Source organism: Dryobates pubescens, chromosome 1 (assembly GCF_014839835.1).
Source record: "Dryobates pubescens isolate bDryPub1 chromosome 1, bDryPub1.pri, whole genome shotgun sequence".
In the NCBI taxonomy this organism is placed as follows: Eukaryota; Metazoa; Chordata; class Aves; order Piciformes; family Picidae; genus Dryobates; species Dryobates pubescens.
The window spans coordinates 54,735,604-54,761,885 of record NC_071612.1 but is presented as its reverse complement, the minus strand read 5'-3'; the positions used below and the strand labels follow the sequence as shown (position 1 = coordinate 54,761,885).

Here is a 26,282-nt window from a genome sequence, read left to right as displayed (position 1 = left end):
CATCTACCCAGTTCTCCACGCATTTTATTTTTTATGGGACAACATTTGTGAATCTTTCGAAAAGGCTAATGAATAAGAAAACTGATTTCAGCTTCCAGATCTTTAAGAAAGCTCTTATTTATGATGTTCGGTGACATAGCTCAGTAACAATAAATTTTAGTTGCATTTTAGTTCACATTATGTAGCAGAATATGGCTAATAAAGCGTAAAAGTAGATAAACACTTTTAAAGGTACAATCTGTGTTATCCACAGACCTGCCAATTTCTAGAATACACGTATCTTGATGCATCTAACATCCTCAATGCTTAATGACATCTTTGTCATGTAAACAGAGTCTACTTGCTGGCAGAATGACTGGGAGAAGGCTGGTGGGTATTTTGAAGTGTGAAAAAAAGGTTCTGTGTTTCGAGACTAAACTTTTTTTTCACTTCTTCATTCTGCTGCTCACACAACTTGGGCAAGTCAGCCTTAGTTGCTGCCAAGAGCACTTATCAAAGCTTTTAGCCATTTCTCACGCAGTACGTGAAGGCATTAAGGCTCTTCCTTCACTCTGCGGGGAAATGGAGCTGCCCCGGGATCCCTGACCCGGGGACCGATAGGCATGAGCCGATCCCTCGCCAGAAAACCCAGAGGGCTGAAGAGAGGATGAAGCTCCCGATCTCTGGGGTTTATCCAGGCACTCGGGAAAAAGATTTAATGACCTGCTCCACCCCTGCTCCCCCTGCTCAGTGAGCTCCGGGCGGCTCCTGGTCACACAGGAGGGGAGCGGGGGGAGTCGGGGGGAGAACGAGCGGCGGCAGGAGGAGGAGGAGAGAGGGAAGGAAAGAGGGAGGGCAAGAGGGAGGAAGAAAGGGAGGGAGGGAACGGGCGAGTGAGCGAGCGAAGGAGGGAGGAAGGAAGGAAGGAAGGAAGGAAACCGGGCAGGTGACACCGCGCTAGGTTACTCCGGCTCGGCGGGCGCGGGGCCGGCGGCAGCTGCGCGGCGATCATGCACGTCAATGGCAAGGTGGCTCTGGTCACCGGCGGGGCGCAGGGCATTGGCAGGGCCTTCGTCCAGGCATTGCTGAGCAAGGGCGCGAAGGTAAGCCCTAGGGAGCACTCTCTCCCCCATGCCTCCTGCTTCTTCCCCACAGCCGGTGCCCGCGGGCACGGGGTGGCGGCAGCCCTTGGGCTTGGCTGGGCGGCGGAGCCGTCCGTCTGACCACCCGGCTATCCTTTCAGCCTCTCCCTCTCTCTCCGCTCAGGTAGCCCTGCTGGACCGCAACTCCGAGGCCGGGCAGGAAAGCAAAGGGGCCCTGGACGAGCAATTTGAAGCGCAGAGGACGGTGTTCATACAATGCGACGTTACGGATCAGGAACAGCTGAAAGGTAAGAGGGAAACTGTCAGCGCCGGGCTCCGGCTCAACATGCAGCAACCTGAGTGAGCCTGTGTGCTGCACCAATACGTATGCAATTAAAGCTTCTGGAGGACAGCCTACTCCCAATCTTTTCTGAGAGTGACTCAAAAAGGATCTGTTTCTGAACCTGCAGATGTAAAATGTTACTACCAGTATGCATGCATTTAACCATGTACTTGGTGCATGGTAAACAAAAGCCAAAGAGATCATTTTCATTGAGTGTTGTGTTTGATATTTTTTGCATTAAAATCTCCACAGAAGATAGTTAGTTTATGAGTAATACATATAAACTTAAAAGCATGACCTTGCTCTTTATGAGGCTTAAGTGCAGACCCCAAGCTGCATTCCCTCATAAGAGTAGTAAGTTCTGCTCTGCATTGCAGTGCTCTTTAAATATAGCTTGAAGTAGGATTGGCAAAAGGTGGCACACCGCTTTATCATGATGTTAAATATAGTTTGGTAACTTTTCACAAATATTTTGCCAATGCAAGGAATGGCCAGGAACTTCCTTCATGTATGATTTGCATTTATGTTTTCACTTAGTGAATAAATCGTGTTCCCTACCGAGTTCTTAAAGTATCACACAATGTTGATGTACTCCTCACAATATTTCAATAACAGGCACATCACTTCATCAAAGTTTCATTATTAAATGACACCTTCAGAGATGGTGACTCAGATTCAGATTTTTACATCACTTTTTTTCAGTGCCTTTTCCCCAGGTTCATTTCTGTTAGGCTAGATGTGAATACTTTTAATTCTGCTCTTATCTACTACACTTTGCTATCTGCTTTCTCAACAGTGGTGACTGAGCATTTCTATTCCTCGTTCACAAAACACTGCAGCTAGTGCGGAATTCAGTAATAATGTTCACCTCCCCTAGTTAGTGTGATAAGATCTAATTCCAAAGGTTTATGTTGTCTGTGTATAAGAGAGATGCTGGACTGTAAGTTGAGATCTGTTCTAATCAGCAAACAAAGTTTTGATCAGCTAGGTTGATTACTATGGTAGGTTTATCCAAGTGGGAGGAGTAACCTAAGAGCAAGAAAAAGCATCCTGGGGGCAGGAACAGCATTTGCTGCTGCATGAGGGCTTTCTTTCCTATGATTCCTTCACTCTTTAGTGCCATATGAGTGCAGGACCAACAGAGTGTGCACTGGGAACTGGAGTAAGCAGCATGGGTCAGCAAGAGAGGTTTTGGAACCAACCGTAGGAAAACAGTAGTCCAAGTAGGCTAAGAATGGGCTGTCACAAGGAGTCAGAGCAAGAGAACATGACATCTGTTTAACTATCTCTCATGTTGCATTTGTCCTGGCAAGGGTATATTAGAATAAATGTGCCATCTTGTCTTATAATCTTTTGAGGTGTCTAGGTGTTGGGGGTTTTTTGGTGTGTGTGTTTTGGTTTGGGGGGATTTTTTTTGGGGTGTGGGGGTGGGTTTGCTTGCTTGCTTTTTTGTTGTTGATTTGGAGGATTTTTTACTGCTTTATTTTCCTAATTTTTTTTTTCCCACTTGTAATTGCAAACCACCTGTTACTAAACTTAGATTAATTTCCCTCCTAGTGCTTTAAGTTCTTAGTGGATGCATCAAGTTCTGTACTTGCTCTTTGTGTTGAAGATCATGTCCATGAATGAAGTTCCTCATATTTTAAGTCCACTATGAAATAAGTCACAATATTTGAACTAGCATCTGTATTATGGATAGAAAAATCAGCTGCTTCATCTACATTCAGGTTGCTGTGCTTTTTTTCTCTGGTGGCTCTTTCACATAGTCTCCTACAAAAATCTTTTATTTTGCCCCATCTTTGAAAGCTCATCACAAATTTACTTTTGCTTTCCATTAATATGTAGAAAGCTCACATACAACCAGTGTTTCTACTTGCTTTCCACTGTTTTTATTACCCCACCTTTAAAATGGATCCTCGTCTTCATTGTCCTCCATTCAATATTTCAGATGATAATATGCTTTTAATTTTTATGATTCCATAAGCAGAAACTAGTGTGCAATGTAAAGACAAAATTATTCTACACTTTTAAAGGGGAAAAAAAGTCAGTTTACATTGATGTGTAGGTCATAACTATAATAAGAATTTATAATTAGATTCTTCTTTGTATGGAGAGATGATAGATGGGATTACTGTAGGCAAATAAACCTTTACCACAAATAGTCCAAGTAATGTCTCCTTCTCTGGAGAAGTTCAAAACCTGTCTGGACACTTTCCTCTGTGACCTACTCAGGTGATATTGCCCTGGCAGTGGGGATGAACTAGATGATCTTTTGAGGTCCCTTCCAACCCCCTAACATTTTGTGATTTGCAATCATTCTTCATTTTAACATAGGTATGCAAACAACTGAAAACCATGTTGCTCCACTGTGTGAATTTCATAAATAACCATTCTCTGTGGTGTTTCTTGAAGGCAAAAGATTCCATTAAGAATGAGGTTGACAAAAGAGGCTCTTGAGAGAAGTTATAAGAGCCATTTTGAAAAGCTTGGAAGCTAAGTGAAGACGAAAGTTAATATTTATTTCACTCATTAAAACTAAGTCAAATAATCAGTTCTGCTCCTAGTGAGGCCAAAGATTTAATTTCCCCTTGCTGCTAGGTGATTATAAAGGTAAGTGATTGAAGAATTGAGAAACTAGAGAATGCATTACAAGCAAACAACAAAAGCCAAAAAGACAGCCAAAACAGAGGCTTTAGTAACACTAAAATATCAGTACAGAGTACAAAATTTACAAAAACATGTACAATAAAGGCAGTTGGACAATTCTCACCATTCTCATCAGCTGCCCAGCTCTTATTCTGATGACAAGATGATGACTGTGATGAATCTGCATCATTCAATGAAAGAAAAGGATGTAACAGTACTTACCATATAGTGCAAGCAAAATACCTTTGTAAGTAGATGTCTCAAAGCTGCTGCTATGCTGCTGATTGACCCTAATGGCCGAAGACTAAAATTTGGAGAATTAAGATGGTCCTGGGATGACTTTTCAGTGAAGTGGTTTCATTAAGGCCTGTTGAGCCTAAAGAATCCCAAATAATACAGATTTTTACTGTCTTGGTTTACATAATAAATATCTAGTGATTAGGAACAATAATTGAAGGGAAGAACAAGCAAGCTCTATATGCATGAGGTCATCTCATCCAACTATCCTGTCAAGCAGGGTCAGCCTTGATGAGTTTACTCATCACTATAGCATCATCATGTTTTTTTCATTGCACGTCTTTTACCTTAGTCTGAACATTATCACCTGGGAGAACACAATGCTATAGTGGAAGTTTCCTAGTTCTTTAGTTTGAAATTCTTTGGATGAAAAGTCACTATTTTTATCAGCTGAAGGAAGAAGTTTGACTAGAGAAACACATTATTAAAGTTACCTGACAAGTAGAATGTAAACAAATTTATTCATAAATGGATAAATTATAACAAGAACAACAATGAATTGTTTGCATTTGGACAATTCTTACTGAATAAGAATTACATTCTTAGGTTAAATTCAGAATAATAAAAAAAAATGAAGCTTTTGTTTTTCATTTAAAATAGATGGTGCCAAATCTTGAATTCACTAGCTGTACAAAATTCTTACAAATAAAGCTATAAATGCTTAATTTTTATAGTTAGGATGCCAAGCATCCTCCCTAATGGAAAATGTATGGGTGCTAAGAGATTTCATTAGGTCCTACTTTCAGGCATTATAAAACTGAATGAAAAGACAACGGTGGTTTCTTAATCCTTTCATTTTTTTAATGAATGTCTTTAATATTGTTGACTGTTAGATAAATAATTTACTTGCCTGTTGTTCATTAGTGGTTAAGAAAACAGTGAAACATTTTAGTAGTCTAATGACACCTTAATTTGCATGCCTTTATTTTATTTGTATGTCTTTTATTAAGCACTAAGAAATTTCACCCTTGTGTCTTACTATAGGTGCTTTCAAAAAAGTAATTGAACATTTTGGAAGGCTGGATATTGTGGTAAATAATGCTGGAGTGAACAATGAAAAGGACTGGGAAAGTACTATACAAACTAACCTGGTAAGTATTATTTCAGTATTTAATGCTGGAATCCACTTGACAACCCTTGGCACATACAGATTGTGCCATGTGACAAAACATTAATTACTGGATTGGTAAGCACAGCTATTAAAACAACAATTATGTAACTGCATGCAGACTAACCAATAAATGTGTGTGTGGTGTGTCCTTTAAGCTATCTGTCCAAGATGTACAGCGCTGCACAGGAGGCCAGTCTGTTTATATGAATATTTTAGAACATTTTAGTTACTTGTGAGACACAACTAGCTTGCATTAGAGAAGAAGCTGCCATTTGCTGGTATTACAAGAAAATTTGTTCAACCAACAGCTCCATGCTTTCTTCACCAATGATGCAAGTATACAATCTGAGCTTTTAATATAGGCCATTCAACCACTGTCACTGACAGAAGCACACCGTTTAAGAGCACTTCCTTGTTAAAACCCAGTATATTCAAGAGACCTGTAAAATTGGTTTTCAGACAGACTCTTAGGAGTTCTTTGACATTACCTGCTGTCTCATCACGTAAGATCACATTATCTGTTTGTTACTTGAAAATTTTTAAATCTCAACTAAATTGCTGGGAAATCTAAGCACCAAAGGAAAGATTAATTTTCTAAGTTAGTAAAATTCTGACCAGATCTTGTTCTACAATCTGTGATTTCTAATTCAACAGTGATTCAGCAAGTCTGCCCTATGACCAAATGTGACAGAGTGTTATAATGTAGATCTGCAAAGAAAGTAGCAAAAAGACACTTGAAGGAGTGCAATGTGGCTTTTTCTCCGACTAGTCTTTTGGAATTTGTCAACACCACAAGAAAGCTCAGAATAAGAAAGTTAAAGGTCTTGACAGAAAGTTACCCAAGTCTTTGAACCCTAGTGCCTACAACCCCAAGATGAGTAACACAAGTTGTACATGGGAAAAGTTATACAATTAATGGGAAAATATGTACTGGGGGGGAAGTTAGCTTTAAAAATAATTGTTCTTAAGCTTTTATATCTATCCAAGGTCAAATTTGCTTATTCTTGGAAGGTGCTTAACTGAGATCAGAGATTCCTTGATGCTAGGCAATTTCAATTTCTGTTAATACCAATCCCTTGAAATGGGAAGAAGACTTTACCTGTATTCTAGAAGACTTAACCAGGCACAAATGTGAAGATAACTTAGCACAGGGTAAAAGTGTTGTGGTTTTTTTTTTTCCTTCCTGTAGAGAAAGGAGCAAAACATGTATGAACACATGATTTTAAAATGTCTCTATTTTTCCAACACAGGTAATTTTAAGTATCTTTTGTATTACCCTCAGGAACAGGAATAACTTCTATGGTCATACATTATGCATGTATTTTCTATTTCAGAAAAAGGGAAAACAATCTCCTCATGCTAATCTTTGTCTTAGTGATAGCATTAATATATTGATATAACAAATATTCCCTGCCCCACTTTAAAGTACAAAGTACAAAAGTAGAGCAGTACAGAGCAAGATAAATCAGAGCAAATATGTATGGGGTGTGTTCTTTATGGCTAAAACAGTTTACAGAACTGGTTGGTCTTCAGGAATGTTTTTAAAGGAGTGCAAAGAAGGTCCCTGATAGCACTGTACGAGAAAGCATGAGGAACAGGAAAGAACAAGCAAGTTGAACAGAGGGGATTTAATTTAGAAAGAAAAGGAGAGAGAAAACACTACAATTCCTGAGTGTATCCATTAGTTTCCCAAGAGTGAGAAAAGACAACTTTGTAAAAATTGAGGGGAAAGAGTAACAATTCCTAAAAAAAGAGGTTTCTGTTGCAATGTTTTTCTCCCTTTTGCTACCTTTTGTGATAAAGAACATCCACATTTTCAGTACCCCATTATATTTCTCTTAACTTTTTTTACTTAAGTACTCAAGCTATGCCATCCATTCCTCCAAAGCTGACAGGGTGATCCAATTAATGTCAGCTTGATCAATAGCAGCTTCAATCACCCGCACCCATACTACTTGTGGTACACTCTTACTATGGTATGTAAATAAAATATCTTTGAAACCATATAGGAATTCCATTTTAAATGGGTATTACCCATGTAGTTTCAACAGATCATTCCACAAACATAACCCATGCGAGAACATATGACATACACATTCTTATCAAGAGTTCTGTCTGCTGTCCTTCAGCTTGATGAGAGCAGTGTTTCTTGCATTCAGCTTCAACTTTCATAAGAACTTATGCCTAAGAATCCAGAAATTTTATAATATGACTTTTTTCCCCCCACACTTTATGCCCTTAAGGTAAGAAAAGGGCCTACATTTTTATGAACCTGAAACATATGTTAGAATATCAAATTGTGTTTGACTAAGATGTTTCCCTAATTTTATCTTTTATTGATGATGTAGGCTTTCTGGAATTATAGTGGCTGCTACAATCACAGCATCTTCTCTCTTTATTAAGTTTATTTTAAAACAACCCCAACATTTTCCTGGAGGTTTCTATTAGGCTCGTATCAGAGGTTAAACTGTCATAGGCTGCAGTACACAGTCACATGTAGCAGTTCTGATTTTAAATGTGCTTACATTTTGAATATTGCCTGAACCAAAAGTATAGAAGCATTTTTCACAATGTTTTGACTACCTTATTGTTTTCTTATGCCAACAAATTAATTATTTTGTAAGTAATATTCCAGAAATGAAATTAACCAGAAACATAACAGACTTTGACACAATTACTGCCTATTTATTTGATGGGTTTGCGTATTTTAACACATTATCATGGCAAAACTTTAAATTGCATGCCATAACTCAGGTATACCAAAAGAATCCAACCATATGGCATCCAATTATTTAAGAGCTGTTGGGAGAAGTAGAATTCAAATAGATATGTAAAATTTTTTCAGATGTGGGACAGTCTCATTCTTCATTATCAGACAAAATGTGGCAGTACTCAACAATTACAAGTTTTTACATTTTTCATGAGTTTGTTTAATTGTATTTCCATAAATGACAAAGGAAACAACTTTCTGTGAATTTAGAAAAGTCCTTTTCTAAGACAAAGTCTACCTAACTTTGCACTTGTCCCTGCAAAATGTTTAGATTGCTCAGAGACTTAACTTTGTCCAAGGAAGTGTGCTGAAATAAAGGTTTCAGCAATGAGCAAACCACACAAAATCAAATTATATACTTCAAAAAAGACCAATAAATGTCTCAGCAGAAACCAAAAAGCAAAGTAGGCAAATTTCAGAAAGAATTAGTTTCTTTGTGGGGAAGAAAGACATAATGCTCTTCACAGGCTGTTCCACTGTGCCATAAAAGGGATACCTTGGGAGCATGCTGCAGTCTTCTTGTGGTTCATTTACCTTGCTGTTCCTTCCCAGTGTGCTGGGAGAAATGACAAGGACTGAACTTTCATTCCAAAATCATGTGACCAAGACACATAGCTGGATTCGGCAGCTGGTAATTGCTACCAGGTCCCAGACTACGGACAAAGGCAAGCACTCTTTCTTATGCTACCAATACAGAAACAAAACAAACCAAAAAGTGCTATCCATAGAAACTAAAATGGTATAGGTAGGTAGTTTACTAAATTTGCATTCTAAGACAACCAGAAATACATTAACACTCCTCAATGGCTTAGTTGCTTACTCCTCAGCATAACTTCATGTCAGAAAGAGGACTAAGTACCCAGGGACAGATGCAACCCTCAAAAAGTACCAGAAAGTCTTACCTTGAAATCAGTGGCATGAGGGTCAATATTGTAAGTGCATAAGGAAGCCTGTAAATATAATTACATTTTTTGTTCATGTTACACTAGGGAGGACACAAAGTCCTAACTTAATTGCACTACAAGTCAACAAACTTCTTAGCTTACAGTTTATATATTTACAGTAACCAATGTTGAAAAATGAAAAGTACATTTCTTTGAACTAAGAACTATTCAAGCTACTTAAAATGCAGTACTATTGCTATGTCCTTCAGGAATAGGAGCTGAAAGAAGTAAAGAAAACAGCACAGTAAAAAGCTAGAATGTTTCACTCCCACTCTGGAAAATAGCTCCTGATTTCTAGCAAATGATCAAATCCTACTGCATGTTCCTGTCTATTTGCTGCTTCTTCCTCCCTAGACTTCTTGTTTGCTATACTTTAAGTTGGAAATTCAAACTCCAGAGTCTGTAATTTCATTTCATATAGCAAGGAAACTAACTTATGCATAGGAATGCCAAGAGACTTGCATGCTTGCTCCAACCTGCCTGCTTCCCAGGAAATCTATGTTAAAGCAAAATTAGTCCCACCTTCCTGTCCAAGAGCAAAATGCTAAAATTTTCCATGGATATCACTAGCAACACTTAGTTTCAAGACTTCTGAAGTTCATCTTACGCAGTTTGTAAAGTACTTTGAAATGTTTCCTTATAGATAACCATCAATTTACAACATCACAGTATGAACGTCAAATAATCTTGGGTCAAATTCCAGCTCTGTGCTAACCTGCTTTGTGAAACCACAAGTCAATGTCTCTTTCATTTGGCTTGTTGGTTTTTTGGGTTTTGGGGGGGTTTGGGAGGTTGTGTTGTCGAGGGTGGGGTTTTTTTTTTGGTGTTGAGGTGGGTGCTTTGTTTGTTTTGTTTTTTTTCATTCAGTATCCCTAGCACTGGACTAGATTGGCTTGGAAACTAATGTAAAATGTTAGCACTGATTAACAATTGCTATTTTATTCTCTCAATTGAAATCATGCTGCCTTGTCACCTTGACAACAAAAGCGTAATCATCTTCAGCACTGAAGGCAAGCAGATATAGTTTCTCAAGCATAAAATATTAGCATGCATAAGGAGACAGCAAAAGTATCAGACAAAAGGAGGCAAGGGAAACCTTATTAAACGGGGAAAAGAAACCATGTCCATTGGAACACCTGCCTTGAAACATTAGGGAAAAAGCACTGTGTACTAAACTACTTTCAAAGCAATTGTCACTTTAAAAAGAAAAAAAAAAAAAAAGGAGTGATGTTCTAGGCATCATTGGTGAAATTATTTTTTTTTAATAGAAGAAGCTCAAATGAAATACAGAGTATGACAATTGTCTTAATAGCATAATGTTAGAGTACAAGAATGTTGCACAACACTGTCTGATATTGTATCCTAATGCTAGAAAAATATTAATTAGGTCTCTATTGAAGACTTGGAGTCTTATTAGAATCAGTTTCAATATATGATTTCTTCTAGAACAATACAAGTAAAACTATAGCTGTGAGATATAGAGAATATAGAATATAGAGATATAGAGAACATCTGGTGGACGTGGAAAGGCCTGTGGATGTGGTCTACTTGGACTTCAGCAAGGCCTTCAATACTGTCCCTCACAGCAGACTTCTGGCTAAGCTGTCAGCTCATGGCTTGGACCGCAACACTCTGTGCTGGGTTAGGAACTGGCTGGAGGGCCAAGCCCAGAGGATGGTGGTGAATGGTGCCACATCCAGCTGGCGGCCAGTCACCAGTGGCGTCCCCCAGGGTTCAGTGCTGGGCCCCATCCTCTTTAACATCTTCATTGATGATCTGGATGAGGGGATTGAGTCAGTCATCAGCAAACTTGCAGATGACACCAAGTTAGGAACAGATGTTGGTCAGTAAGAGGATAGAAGGGCTCTGCAGAGGGACCTTGACCGACTGGACAAATGGGCAGAGTCCAATGGGATGGCATTCAACAAGTCCAAGTGCCGGATGCTGCACTTTGGCTACAACAACCCCATGCAGAGCTACAGGCTGGGGTCAGAGTGGCTAGAGAGCTGCCAAACAGAGAGGGACCTGGCGATCAACAGCCGCCTAAACATGAGTCAGCAGTGTGCCCAGGTGGCCAAGAAGGCCAATGGCATCCTGGCCTGCATTAGGAATAGTGTGGACAGCAGGAGCAGGGAGGTCATTGTGCCCCTGTACTCTGCATTGGTTAGGCCACACCTTGAGTACTGTGTCCAGTTCTGGGCCCCTCAGTTTAAGAAGGACATTGAGATTCTTGAATGTGTCCAGAGAAGGGCAACAAGGCTGGTGAGAGGCCTTGAGCACAAGCCCTACAAGGAGAGGCTGAGGGAGCTGGGATTGTTTAGCTTGGAGAAGAGGAGGCTCAGGGGTGGCCTCATTGCCTTCTACAACTACCTGAAAGGTGGTTGTAGCCAGGAGGGGGTTGGTCTCTTCTCCCAGGCAACCAGCACCAGAACAAGGGGACACAGTCTCAAGCTGTGCCAGGGGAAGTTTAGGCTTGAGGTGAGGAGAAAGTTCTTCACCAAGAGAGTCATTAGTCATTGGAATTGGCTGCTCAGGGAGGTGGTGGAGTCACCATCCCTGGAGGTGTTCAAGAGGAGATTGGACATGGCACTTGGTGCCATGGTCTAGTCACGAAGTTTGTGGTGTCAGGTTGGACTCGATGATCCTCGAGGTCCCTTCCAACCTTGGCAATACTGTGATACCATAATTGTCAATGATAGATCTAAGTTTTGTTTCATATTTTGATGCTGATACAATTTGTCATTTCATGATTTGTTAAATAAATTACTGATTACTGATGTCATGTTTCCCAAATCAACTGCAACTCTTTTTGAGTATTATTTTGCAAAGTTTACCATTCTGTCAGAAACTAAATTTTAGGTTTATTACTCTATGGTTCTTCAGAATGTCTGAACTCTTCTAAATTAAATCTTAATTTATGGAAGCTAATACTAGGAGATATTCACATGCTCACCATTATAATCTCATTGGAAAGAATCCTAAATTTTCTATTGGTAGCTGAGGAGTACAATTAGGAGCACAGTTAGACTTGCCATGCACCCCGACAATTCATCTTCATTATGTGCTACGGTAGAGCAGCGTACTTTGGTATAAAATCAAACAGCAGTATCACTAAGATCACAGTTTTTTCAGTGGCAAGGAGGACAACCATTTAGATAATTTTATGAGTTGAATGACAATAATTTTCTGTAGCCAGAAGCAAACAAAGTGTGAGTCAGCTGTCCCAATTTTCAGTTTCCCTGTACTTATTGTAAATTTGACTGCTGTCCTCCTGTTGTTTTTTGACTTGTTTATGGACAACATCCTTGCAGATAAATGCAGCTATAAACAAAGGAATTGTAAAAAAATCAACTCTAAAATGCAACACACTTTCCTGGACAAAGATAAACCTCCCAGCATATTTTTCACTTAAGTCAGACTTTCCTCTTTTTTTAATTGGGCAATTTTAAATTTAACTTTCCCAGAATTTCTACGTACAATAGACAACTGGATTATTTCAGTTAAGAGCACAGAATTAAATTATTATTCTTAAAAGTATACATGGGCAGTTACACAATCTGAAGAAAACTTTAATTTTTCTTTCTATTGAAAGACAAATTACAGACATGTTTCACCGTATTCCAAAAACAGGAAACTAGGCAGTATTACAGGCTGCACAAACTGCATCATTCTTTCCCTGTCTTGCTTTCTTGTGCATTTCATGGTATCACGAAGCAATAGCTAGCTGATAACCTTTCTTCTAGAATTCAGACCGACTATCTGACTTCCACAAATAAGAATCCAAAGTTACATTTCATGTGAAAGGAGGCTTGATGCTGCAACTTATGTACTTGCAAAGATGGACTTCCTAACAGAACCCCAAACCAATATGGTATTGTTCTTTGGAAAACTTCTTTCCCATCTGAGTGTCTGTTACTAGCTACAAGAGCCAGCTTCACTTCCTCAACTCGGATCAACAAGCTCAACTGGAAAGCAGCAGAACACATAGAATGACTTCTGTTAAATTCAGCTGCTGCTGTTCTTTGGAGCTATTGAGAAAACTTTCTGGGAGACAGAGGAATTCTGGCAAGAGAATAGGAGAGCTATCACATTATGCCTTTCATCCAAAGTGCCATACACTGAGTATGCAGACAGCTAGGTTCTTCTCACCCTGGAGTTTAACTCCAGAACAATCCTGTTATCATCCCAAAGATCAGAAATAGCTATATCACCCAAGATCAGCCACACTGAGTGTGAAGTTTTTTTGTAAGCATAACAGCAGGTGTAAAGACAATAACCGAACAACAGTCTGTATTTTTCTGAAGACAACCTCTCACAATACCCAAATAAAGGAAAAGTCTTCCCCAGCCACCTGAAGAAAAAAGAACAGTACAGTGATTTTGGTAGAAGAGTCAAGCTACCCATTTTTCCCTTGTAACTGTGGTTCAGCCAAGGACTCATCTACCTCCATTATCTCTTTGAAGGAGTTCCATCCTTCTTCAACTCATTTATTTCCTTTAGTAATCCTAAGGGGAATTATCTTTTTCAGTTCAGCAGGCCGAGCTGCTACCCCAGGGCATGACAGGACCTGCACCTGCCTTCCACAAATAGCATTAACCCCTTTCTCTCTAAAATGTCTCATCTACAATCATACATATATATGAAAAAAACTATCTACCTGTAAGTCTGAATTTAATTCGTTGAGCCGACAATGAGTTTGTGATTAGTATAAGTATAGTTACAGCAGCACTCCCAGGCATTAACAATCTTTTCTTTTTTCCCAATAATTCCTTTAATATTCACATGTGACATCAACATTAAACAGCATCAGATTAGTTTTCAGGACATGTAAGAAAAATTAAACTTAATGAAATATTTTTCAAGCCACCAAAGATAGTTCTTTGGAAAGGTTCTGTTAAAACATTTAATCAATAACACTCTTTGTCATTAACCAAAAAAAGATGTTACCTGAAACAGAACTTGCCAGGATAGAGACAAAAAAAAGCTTTCCATACAAATTTTTAAAAAGAAACATTTTAAATGTTCTTTCAGAATTTTTTTAATGTCAGCACAGAATCATATTCATAGTCAATTCACTATCAAAATTCCAAAGTGAGATTAGTAGTGAGACTGCAGGTTGCTTTATCCCTGTCAATGAGCAGCTTCACTTCATGTTATTTAGAAAACAACCAAGTGATATTAATAAAGTAGGACATGCAGTCCTGTTGAAACCAAGAAGCATGAAGGGTAACTAAAATTGAATTTAAAGTTTTATTTCGTTTTATAACAAGTTATTTATATGTCTGAAAATATCAGCTAATAAAAATGAAATGTAATACCCATCTTAAAATCAGAATATTTTTGATTGGGGAATTTAGATAATGGCAGACAAACACTTTATGTTCTGATTTTAATTTTTGTTTTTCCCTTCCAGTACAAGCAGCCACAATCTGCTAGATTTTAAGCATGGACAGATTTTTCACTGTGGTTTCTATTATTATTACTTTCTACAATTTATGTCTCCATGATTTACAATTCAGTAGACCTTCCCTTGTCAAAAATCTCAGCGAAATAATTATAAGCAGATGTGAAAATATTTTTGGGCCACTTCATCTTTGAACATCTTATTTTATGTGGGTCAAATAAATAGCACTAAGCACTAATAAAATATAAATGGAGTTCTTGTTTAAAAGCTGAAATAATATTTCCATAAGAATAAAAGTTAATCAATACATGTGTTCATTTTAGAGTAGAAACAGTAAAATAATAGGGGGGAGGGGGCAATAAAAAATTGTGAACTGACTAGACTAGACTAGAATAAACCAGGTTGGAAGAGACCTTCAAAATCATTGCATCCAACCCATCATCCAACACCATCTAATCAACTAAACCATGGCACCAAGCACTCCATCAAGTCTCCTCCTAAACACCTCCAGTGATGGCAACTCCACCACCTCCCATTACAAGAAACTCTTAAAAAAAAAAAAATAAAAAAAATTCAACCCACAGCCAAACAGTAATTATGAAATAACATTTGCAACACTGTACTAAAGTTAGTATCTTCCACTAGGAGCACTGTTTGCTGCCTGCCTATTGTAAGTTGGTAAAATCGCAGTTAAAGTGACTTACTCTCTGGGAGAGACTCTCAGTTCCTTCAGCAAGTTGATTAGCCCAGGCATCTCAGTTTCAATGTCTGAAGTTCAGTGAGAGGAATCCCATCAGAATTTCTCACTGAAGTAGGATTTAAAAAGAAAAATAAATTAAGGAATCAGGATTATGTAGATTTCAGGGGAAAATATCTTCTTCAGAATTCTTTCCTTAAAAAACAAAAATTAATAAAAATCATATACTGCCTCTAATATTATGCTAACGACATTTCATAACTCTTACAATGCTTTTTTACCTTATCTGTACTTGTCTCTTTGGGCCTAATTTTCCATTGTGAGGAATGGGGAAATTCCAGTAACTTTTAATATCCTGGGGTCAGAAATGTATCACATTCTAAAAAGTGTTAATTCATCATCCCTTGAGCCACATGGAGTTGTAAATGTTAGCATTATCTTCAGATTTAGTCTGTACATTGTCCATCACATAGAGTTCTGTTTCTCAACAAAATACTGGACTTTGGATCAATTCATCCACTTCTTGTGTCTATAGATAAAGTATGTGTTTTGTCTATTAATTATTTGCCTATTCTTTATTTCGCTTCCTTCGCAGCTTTTTTTTCACATTATAACATTTTTGTTTTATTATTGATTTCTTAATAAGAAAAAAACCAACCTGCTAGTATTTTTCTCGTGCTCGTGAAATTACTGATCTGCATTACTGTGGAGTGTCTTTTGTGTTTATAAACCTTGAAGTATAAGTACAATCACTAGTAGAGTAATACAGGTTCTAGACAGAAGAGAAGCAAATTTTAGGTTTTAAAAGGCAAAAAAGAAAGATATTTTGAATAACATTTTCCTGTTCCCTACTGTATCAGACATCTGTGATTAGAGGAACCTACCTTGGCCTAGAATACATGAGAAAAGGAAATGGAGGTGATGGAGGAGTAATCATTAATATCTCATCTTTGGCAGGTGAGAATATTTTCTGTGTAAACACTTTCTACTCACTGGTTTGTTTTTAAAATAAGTGAATCACAATGATCAGTCATAATTTTTCTTCTTTCTCATGGCTTTTTCCTGTTTATTCCCATTTTGGCCTAGTTTTCATCATAGTAACCAGAGTAATATCAAAGGACTACAATATTAATTAGCTTTTCTAAAATCAGTTCAATGAAAAATTCAGTACTTTTCCTAATCTATCAATCTCATACTTAATAATCTTGAGCATGACATACGTGGGTTTTTCTCAGGTTTCAATACTATCACACATTGAGGAAAACCTAACTAGTCAATGCTTATTTGATACTATTCAGCAACTGAATTAAAAGATAATGTACACCCCACTGTCTGTAAAAAACAAAGTCTAGTGTACAGACCTAATTTGAATTCAGGTTTAAATCTGATTATATTATAAAGTATTTATCAGGCGTCAAATATGGAAAACCAGATAATCTTTTTTTCCACAGAAAGTGAGGCAACAATAACACATCCTCCATTCTACTCCTCAGGAGCACAGGTGTTAAGATTAGACTGTATCTACTTTAATAGTCAAGACTGTCACACACCAACACTATGTTCCAAGTCTTCTCAGATGTGATCTCACTCTTCTTGAGAACCCATAAAATGAATATTCCTATTTCACTGAGCTTCACAGCAAACACATTCTTTGCTTACTGCTTATCATTTCAATGTATTGGCATAAAAATAGAACAATAGAGCTCCTAAGTCAGTCACGGTTATAGCTGCTCAGTTGTGAGGCAGCATTCTGCACCATTTCCTGTAGGTAAGCTTGACTTTGCTGTGGTTGAGCTTAGCAAAAGAAGCACAAATGCAAGGGAAGCCCTAAACAGAGTCACGACACCCATCATAAAAGAGTTTGCGGGGAAATGTTTGAATGTTTGTTAGAAGAGTTTGTTCTCTCTTGCTACTGACATACTGTGTGGGAGAAAAAATACACATGCTAGTTTACACCCGAGTTTTCAGTGCTTTCTTTGGAATCCATGCAGAATACAGAATGTTAGCAATTTTATTCCAGGGTATTCCTCTGTGTTTTAGCAGTAACAAGTCACTGAGACTTCCAGTATCTGAAGGGGGCCTACAAGAAGGCTGGGGAGGGACTTCTCAGGATCTCAGGCAGTGATAGGACTAGAGGGAATGGAATGAAGCTGGAGGTGGGGAGATTCAGACTGGATGTGAGGAGCAAGTTCTTCACCATGAGAGTGGTAAAGCCCTGGAATGGGTTGTCCAGGGAGGTGGTTGAGGCTCCGTCCCTGGAGGTGTTTAAGACCAGGCTGGATGAGGCTCTGGCCAGCCTGATTTAGTGTGGGGTGTCCCTGCCCACGGCAGGGGGGTTGGAACTAGATGATCCTTGTGGTCCCTTCCAACCCTGACTGATACTATGATACTACTATGATACTAAGACAGCAGTGGCCCTAGTTCCTGATTGTGGACAGGTGTAAATATTCTTAATACTGTTAAATTCTCCTATAAAGACTGGCTTCTGTGATGAGAGGTCAAAGTCACCTTACTGACATAATGCATGTGGATCCTGAGGATTTGACTTAACAGATATCTCATACAGATGAGTTAAAAATCTGCACATACCTTTAAGTCAGCACCTGCAATGCTGGCTACCATGTTGCCGAACGATGCCAGTAAGTTTATGTCCGTTGGCTCAAATGAAGATTGTTTTGGGACCAAATTAACCTGAACGAAATTGCTATTGCAGTACAAGAGTCCATCAACACAAGTAAAAGATTAAACATTTTCACAGAAGTGTTCATACCCATGCAATGCCTAAGAAAGGCAGAGATAGCAAGTATTTTAATTCTTTTTCTAACCAGTCTCAAGCACTACATTATTTTAAGACCTAACAGCATGTCTGAACTTGATTTATTAAGAGATTGTAAGTGCTGATTTAGTGTTTTAATTAAAATTTGCACTTTTTTAACATTGTGGTTGTAGGAATTGTGGGTATCCATAAAAAAAAAAATGAAAAAGAAAAAGAAAAAAGTACTTTTTACTTTATTTGCTTTTTACATGGCTGGTATTTAGCGATTGTTTCCAAGGACAAGAGGAAAAACACATTATAAAAGCTGACATTTGATCTAATTTTTTTATTTACTATGATTTGTGTACTTTTTTATTCTCCTTTCTGGCCTGAAGGTCTAAGTACTTCAGTTTATTCCGTATGTAAAAAGCAAACTGTCTTTGGCTTGCTTATCATTCCCTTTGGGTGTTTTGTTTTCTCAGAGCTGGCTTCTGTTGATCATTAAACATTTGAGTAGTTTTGATTCCCCCTCACCCTGTCCAAGTTCTCTAAAATATTTTATCAGATACGGTCTGCAATCAGCAGATATTCTTGTGTCTTGTGAGCAAGAAGAGTTATATTTAGTGCTTACATAACATTCAATAATATTTGGTTTACACATTAATTAGTTTCCAGTTCTTCACCATGGGAATTTTGCCAATGATTTGAACTAGAGACAGAATCAAGCCTTACTGTTTTATATTTCCAAACACCATGGAACTACTTAAATGCTTTCATGAAGTGGATGCTTAAATGTTCATTCAGATAGGTGAAAGCCAGAGTGTCTGCCCTGTCTTCATACTACGAAAGAGAGAGAAATATGCAAGCGCCCACCTCCTACTCACTGCATCTCAAAACTATAAAACTTTCTTAGTTTATACTTTCACATCAAGAGGAAGTAATGCCACTAAACAACTGGGATAATGGGAAATGTATTTTACTGCCAACATGGCCCCATAAAAAATAATGTCAATGACTACAGGTTTTTGCATTCTAAGAAACTTAATTTCTAATTCAAAAAGTACAATGTTCTTAGATTTCTTCATTTTAATTTTCACAGAATAATGACAAGCACAGACAAAAAAATACAAACCTAAATTTAACTCCTGAGATTATTTACATGATTAAACTTGGCATTGTCTCTTAGGTTTTGGTGGCTGGTACCTGTACAATTTAGTAAGTAAAAGGGGAAAGGAATTAACGTGTATGTATGCATTCAGTTTTTGATAGTTTTCATACTTTCAAGAAGGTATTATGGAAAACTGAATTTGTATCTGTGTGGATTCTAGCAGATTTTTTAAAAAAATTTTAAAAATCAAGGTATGCATAGAGGCCATAAACAGGTATGATGTTTGGCATGTGATCATGGTAGCTTTTTGAGAAACTATTCAACGTGTAGGGTATCTGGACACCTTTCTGTTGTACAGATATTTCAGTTGGCTGATTGCACTGCACTTCAAGCACTCAGGCTCCACAAGCAGCCTACTTGTCCTTAAAGTACCCCTCACAGCAAACAGCCTTCTTCAGGACCTGATCATTGAGTAAAGGCAAGACTGCATCATAGTGACAGAGTAGGGCAAAAGTGTAAATGGCTGCACAGCTGGGGCGTTCAGCATCATGAAAGAGCTTCTGATCTGTCTCCTTCATATAAAGGACGATACTGAGCAGAGTCCAAAGGAATTATGCTAGAAAATTTAGAAACTGTTTCCTTGAGACTTGAGTGCATTGTTTAGAAATTGCTAGAAATTGCTGATAGTTAGCTATCCACGTCTTCAAAAGAGGCTTGGACTTTCTCAAAGAACATTGTGAGTATATTCTGTAGTCTTTACCCAGACTTTAGCCTAAGTGCAACAATATAGATTTCCGTAATGTGGTTTGGAAAGACTTTGACTTTAAATCTTACGATTTAATTTATGTATAGTATTCTAAGTTTTGCAATAGGATTTGATAAGTATATTTTACAAAACCTAATATAGAAAAGAAAAACAACTACTTTTCCAGCACATAAGAATGCACACATTTGGTTTGCTCTTAAATAGGTTCTGTCAGTTTGCCAAAACTCACCTTTCAGCATTTGCACGTATCTCTTTCATAAACAATGAAAAAATGAGAATTTTAGGATGCCACACGATGCTGTGGTTATTGCATTAGTGTCATAAAAAAAATAATAATTTCATGGAATATTTAAATGTGTTAACAGGAATATATTTGTCTAAAGTATAACTGGGAACAAAGCTTAATCACTGCATAATCATACTGTAGAAGCAGTGCTTTCTGATAAACCCAAAGCCTCCATGAGCTGCATCAGAAAACAGACTATGGTTCTCTGTTCCACACTCATCAAACATGAAATACTTTCTTCCAAAAGTTAATGAAACTGAAGATACTATCAAAGAGAAATTGCATTTATCTTGAGCTGTGCAAAAGTGTACCCATGGAGCAAATGGGGCAGAAAGGTAATCTAAAAGCCAATTAATCTTATTTAAAGGAAGAAACTTCTTCAAATCTCTGAGAGCAGCATCTTCAGAGGAATAGCATACTTAGGGAAAAATGCTTAATTCTGTATTCCTCAAAGCTCTTCAGTGGACTGAAAGGAAATACTGGTTTCTACAAAGCTTATTGATACAATCCTCCATGCCCTAATTTCTGAAGATCTGGATATCGCAGCTGTTCACCATGATAAATAAGCAGTTGTAGTAAAAAGCATGACACTGTCTCAAATTGTAGAGTGGTCTTGGCACTCTAAACAGGGAGAGTAGAGTATAACAAAGTGCAGGAACTTGCCAGAAACTGAGGAAAACAAAAACCAGCACAGTTAACACTGGTGCACAGGATTGCTGCTAGTCTGCTTGAATTGGTTTTGGTATACCGAAGTGCACCTTCAGGCATCATGAAGTCATTTGCAATTTACCAACTAATTCTCAATGAACACTGAGTGCAGAAGGATGTTCACTATCCACTTTCACGTAACAGTTCTGTGATGCAGCAACATCCAAAGGGAAGCATAGGTGCCCTTTCTAAAAGCAACAGAAAACCATTTGTATCATTTTCAAGGAGTATACTGCCCCATTGTCATCCATTTCTACACTCTCCCTGTCTTCTTCCATTATTTTCTGTATAATGTTCTCCAGTCTTTTTCACTGCTGCTCCACTTTGCACAAAATAATTAAATATTCATGGGAGCAGCAAATAGAATTCAGATTTTTCAACAAATGAATGCCCTAATTAATATGCTATGAACTCACCTTTGCTTGCTGGTTAAATAAATACTCAGGCAGAGCAGGCTCAACATCACACAGCAGTTCATTCCAAAACACTTGCTAGCAGAGTCCATAGGACACTTCACTAACAGACAGGTTCAGCTCTCCACAGGTCAGGAAACTGGCTTACAGCTGGAAATTCCATACCACATTTCTGAGTACTGAACTCAAGACAAAAAGTGAGTCAGGACTATCATTGTTTTGGGGAGGGATGCTAGGACTACTTTTCATTGTCTGTTTTGGCTGACAGTGAGTCAATTGATTTCTTCTTTAGCAAAAATAACAATTTTGGTTAGGAAAGAACTGGTTTAAATGCTTTGATTTTAAAAAATAACAGCAACAAAATTAATCGTTCCTCCCTTCCTGCCTAGTTCTCTCTCCTGTCTTTTGACATTTAAATCTTTTAACCTTATTCTACTTCATTACTGTGAGTTTTGCCCTTCCTCTGTTTATTTCTTGACTTTGTTTCTCTTCCCCCTCAAGTAAGAAGTAATTTGTCTTCCTGATTTTAAATAAATAAACAAATAAAATGGCCTCTAAATTCATCCCTGTGTTTCCCAGTAGATTTTGCTTTTGTGTGGCTGCAAGCTGCAGCCTCACTGGGATTGTTTTTTCCTTTAAAATACACAAAACTACTCACAAGTTTGAAGAAAAAAAAAAAAAGCATAAGAATATTTCTAATGTGCTAATCATTATCTGAGTTGTATAAAGTCTAACACACTATTCTTAAGGATTTAGAGGATAAAATGATGATCATCATTACTCACCACAAGAATATAAAGCCAGCACTGCAATCACAACACACAAGAGAACACCAAAAAAATGTCGTCCTTGAGGGTTTTGTTCCAGATGCTGTCCTCCGTCTTAAGTCATACTTTATAGATCCAACTTTTCCTCTTAAAAATCATTCTTGTTTTATTGATATTCTGTCACCTTCTCATGTTTTTAATCCATCTCATCTTTTCCCAGCCTACCTCAGATTACAAAATATCATTTGCCAGTTTTACCAAGATATTTTGTCACGTCTCTGTAAATCCATCACTTATTTTTTACTTTATAGACCTATATGTGTGTTTAAGGTAATCATAAATAGGAGTACCCAACACCTTTTTATTCAGCTACCTTTTTATTTTAAAGGACTCATGCCTGCTGCATTCCAACCTGTGTACTGTGCTACAAAGCATGGTGTAATTGGATTTACACGGTCAATAGCAGTAAGTATGTGTTTTTGAAAACAGTATCAGCAGCTACTTGGGAACATGCTAAGTTTCTTACATTCCCTCTCTGTTATCACAAAACTGGAACTAATTTTCTTAAAGAAACCAAATGTGTGAAGCAGGGAAGGCTCACTCTTTTCACAAAGCAAATCCAAAAAAAATGGAATAAGCAAGTCATGTGTGTATTGGTGACTGATTTGAGGTTTTGGGATCCTGGAAGAAAGATGTTGCAAAGTAACTTAAGGACAGTGTGAGGAGCCCAAAAATCAAAATCTTATCCAAGCTTCAAAAATATTTTTCATGGCTCCATCACAGTCATTTAACATTTTTATTTCCTTATGCATAGGTCAGGTTGATGACTCTTTTAATGATAAATACATACTACAGTCTAAAAAAGTGCCTTGAACAAAAATGTTTACTATTATCTGTACTTATTAGCCCTTAATATGCTGAAAATGCAAACCAACAGGTTTTGGGATGGGAAGGTTAGGTGTTATACTATCATGGAGTAGGTGATATCCTCCAACTCCAAAACTTTCTAGTTAAATTGAACAAGCAGTATGATTAAGTAAGTTGGAGAGAGCATATATGATTACACTTTCAAAGGGTAAGCTTAGAGATCCTATACTCATAAAAGATTTCCAATCTAATATCCACCAAAAAAAGCACCTGAAGTGATCACATGGATAGTTTATTCATGTTTTTATGCCCTCAACCTCCACCTAAATAATTTCATTTTTACTTCAAGCTAAATAGATTAGTACAGATAAGTGTCATGAACCTGACACCTGGTTTTCCATTTTTGTTTTCTCACAATAACATAAACATCATCCCCTAAGTTCAAAACTAAAGGGTCTGTTAAAAAATTAGACAAAATACTGTCTCTAAAGAACCTGAGAATACCAAGGAGAAAAAGAATAATAAACAATTAACAACAGTCAATACAGCATAATGTTGGGCAAGTATGATAAAAAACATTTAGAACTCAGTGTTGAACAGCTATGGTTATTCTTGGATAATATCATGTATAGTTCATAAGCTCTTTTGTCATCGCTAAGAAAGTTCATACATCCTAGAGGGTGACCAGATTTCTTTGCTACACACATGCGTTAGTAGCACCAAAAACAAAGGCTCCTACCATTCCCAGAACAATCTGTGCTGCTTGCTTGCTTCATGTTTCTGAACTGTGTCCTGAAAAACTCCTGACTGTTTCCTGGGATTCACAGAGACTTCAGATTCTTTTCTTGGCATGGACAATAGAGCAGCTGGAAAGCTTTAGCATCACTATTCTAGGGGTAAAGACCAAACTTTATTCCTGTTGACATGAGGGAGATAAATCTGGATTTGATATCAGATTGTTATTTTTTAATAAGAAAGATCTTATGATACTGGAAGCATACATGTAGTAGAGTGTTTAAAATTTTATTTTGCTTGGTTTTGCTTATGAGAATTCCACCTTAGAATACTGTTAATGACATGGCAATAACAACAAAAAAAAAAATAGGAAACAAAAAAACAGCTTAATGGAAAGGATGATTTCTTTAGAATTGGTCTCATAACAAAACAGATATTTTTTTTCCTAGTAATCTAGTTTGATTACAAGAGAAAACATGCTTCAAACTTGGTTGTGTAAACAACCAATAGTAAAAAAAAATTGCTTGCTAGGCAAGGCTGAAAAGTACTTAATGGTAAATCTCATTCTTTCAAAAACTACTTACACAATACTGTTTTAAAATGTTGACAAATGTCTTTTTCCCTTTCCTAGTTAGCTGCTAATATGGAAAACTATGGTGTGAGACTCAACACAATTTGTCCAGGATTTGTCAACACACCAATTCTTCAGTCAATAGATAAAGAAGAGAATATGGGACAATATTATTCATATAAGGATGAGATCAAAAATATGATGCAGTTCTATGGCGTGATGGAGTAAGTCAAGTCAGAAACAGTGCTTCTTTTGTCCTTTGCCAATGAACATAGAACTTTCATCATAATTTAAGGGAAATGCTGCCCCAGATAAAAGTCTATCAAATGTGTTATTCTACATACAAGGAACAAATGGCAGATATCTGAGGTTATTTTAAGAGTATTACCTATATAACAATATTTTCCTTTAGGCGTTCCCATTTCACAGCAAACTGCAAATCATGGATTTGGGTTTTAATGGCATTTGTTGTTCTTTCATATACTAGTTCAATCACACTTGTTTTGAGATACAGGGCATACAATTTGAATTGAAATTTCATAACATTTATAACTGAACCAAGACAGGAATCAGACCAAGAACTGAGAAGACTGGACTACTTTCCCAGAAGCATAGTAGCGATGGTGGTGGATTGAATCCAAGAGTAACCTAGCCTTTTACAATATTGCCAACAAAAGCCAAAAACAGACATCAAGGAAAGAGTGTGAGAACAAGTCAAGCATTATGTGACAATTTTGAAACACTTACTAAGCCTTTAACATTTAGTTGCTCAGATACTTCTGTATAAAGGAAATTGTATGACTGTGTTGTTTCACTCACACAGAGCGACACACTCTGTGCCAGGGGAAGTTTAGGCTCAAGGTGAGGAGAAAGCTCTTCACTGAGAGAGTCGTTGGCCATTGGAATGGGCTGCCCAGGGAGGTGGTGGAGTCACCATCCCTGGAGGTGTTCAAGAGGGGATTGGACGTGGCACTTGGTGCTATGGTTTAGTCATGAGCTCTGTGGTGACAGGTTGGACTTGATGATCCTTGAGGTCTCTTCCAACCTTGGTGATTCTCTGATTCTGTGATATATGAAGTATCTTGCACCTATTTGCCACAGCTAACATTGTGTGATGAAAGTCTCCTCATGCTATTTTGTATGTCATTCGTGCTACAGAAGCAGGATAAATGAACAGCAAAGACCTGCAGAGGATTATGTAGGATTTACTTCTGTCCATCGCCCTGACAGAGAAAACTTTGATAGGAAGCCCAGTGGCAGCTGGATGTCCAGAGAGATTTAGAACAAACTAGAGCAAAGAAATGATGATTTGCAAAATTTCCACTTTACATTGTATACCCTGATTGAGGAGACTGAATTTCTGTCCTGAAAAATTCATAGCGCTTCTCCTTTTCTTGAAAATAATTTTGCTCAAATGAGAATGTGTTAAATTTTCAAGGTACATAGATTTACATTGAGTTTCCTTACTTGTCCTTTTCACATGTTCTATTACATCATGACTCTGAAATAACTTTTTTTTTTTTTGTTCCAGCCCTTCAATAATTGCTGAGGGACTGATAACAATAATTGAAGATGATACTCTAAATGGAGAGGTTATGAAGATTACAGCATCCCAAGGGATTCATTTTCAACAATACAGTCAAACACCTTTCACATCATCAAAGAGATAAATAATTTCTCTATGCTAATTGTTCTGGGTTTTCTTAAATATAAACTATTTTGAAAAGAGTAATTTCTGGGGAAAAAGGGTTAGCACTGCATCTAGAGCAGTGACCAGGTTCAATTCTTTCTATACTAATAACAAAGCTGGACAAGAAAATCTGGTATGGGAGGATCTTACCATCCTATTTTTATTCTATAAGCACTAATAATAGTATTTGTTCAGTAGAATAAACACCCTCCTCTGAAAGTTTTTGATTACACAGTAATATGGGCCAGGCTTTTTTGCTTTCTGATAGTCTGATGTATGTACTCCAAGCGTATTTTGGTGGACCTGAATTATTTTGTATAATTCTTTTCACTGTCATAAGAGT

General features: G+C 37.5%; 1 protein-coding gene across 2 annotated transcripts; it reads left to right on the top strand.

The window, feature by feature from the left end:
* Positions 1-735: 735 nt before the first annotated feature.
* On the top strand, positions 736-26,202 carry HPGD (15-hydroxyprostaglandin dehydrogenase). Of its 2 annotated transcripts, XM_009900806.2 has the most exons (7): positions 736-1,082; positions 1,246-1,369; positions 5,332-5,438; positions 16,134-16,230; positions 22,465-22,541; positions 24,310-24,473; positions 25,781-26,202. In XM_009900806.2, exons 1-7 carry the CDS (start codon positions 990-992, stop codon positions 25,917-25,919), a joined length of 801 nt encoding a protein of 266 aa, XP_009899108.1. In that variant the 5' UTR covers positions 736-989; the 3' UTR covers positions 25,920-26,202. The 2 variants fall into 2 exon arrangements, with proteins under 2 accessions (XP_009899108.1, XP_054022130.1); XM_054166155.1 differs by lacking the exon at positions 736-1,082 and having other exon boundaries at positions 1,096-1,369.
* The last annotated feature ends 80 nt before the right edge of the window (positions 26,203-26,282 follow it).

Excerpts from the sequence above, each read along its gene's own strand:
- HPGD (XM_054166155.1), top strand. The coding sequence starts at position 1,111 with ATGCCTCCTGCTTCTTCCCCACAGCCGGTGCCCGCGGGCACGGGGTGG. Across the intron at positions 1,370-5,331 it reads GGATCAGGAACAGCTGAAAG|GTGCTTTCAAAAAAGTAATT; the intron begins GTAAGAGGGAAA and ends GTCTTACTATAG. Across the intron at positions 24,474-25,780 it reads CAGTTCTATGGCGTGATGGA|CCCTTCAATAATTGCTGAGG; the intron begins GTAAGTCAAGTC and ends TTTTTGTTCCAG.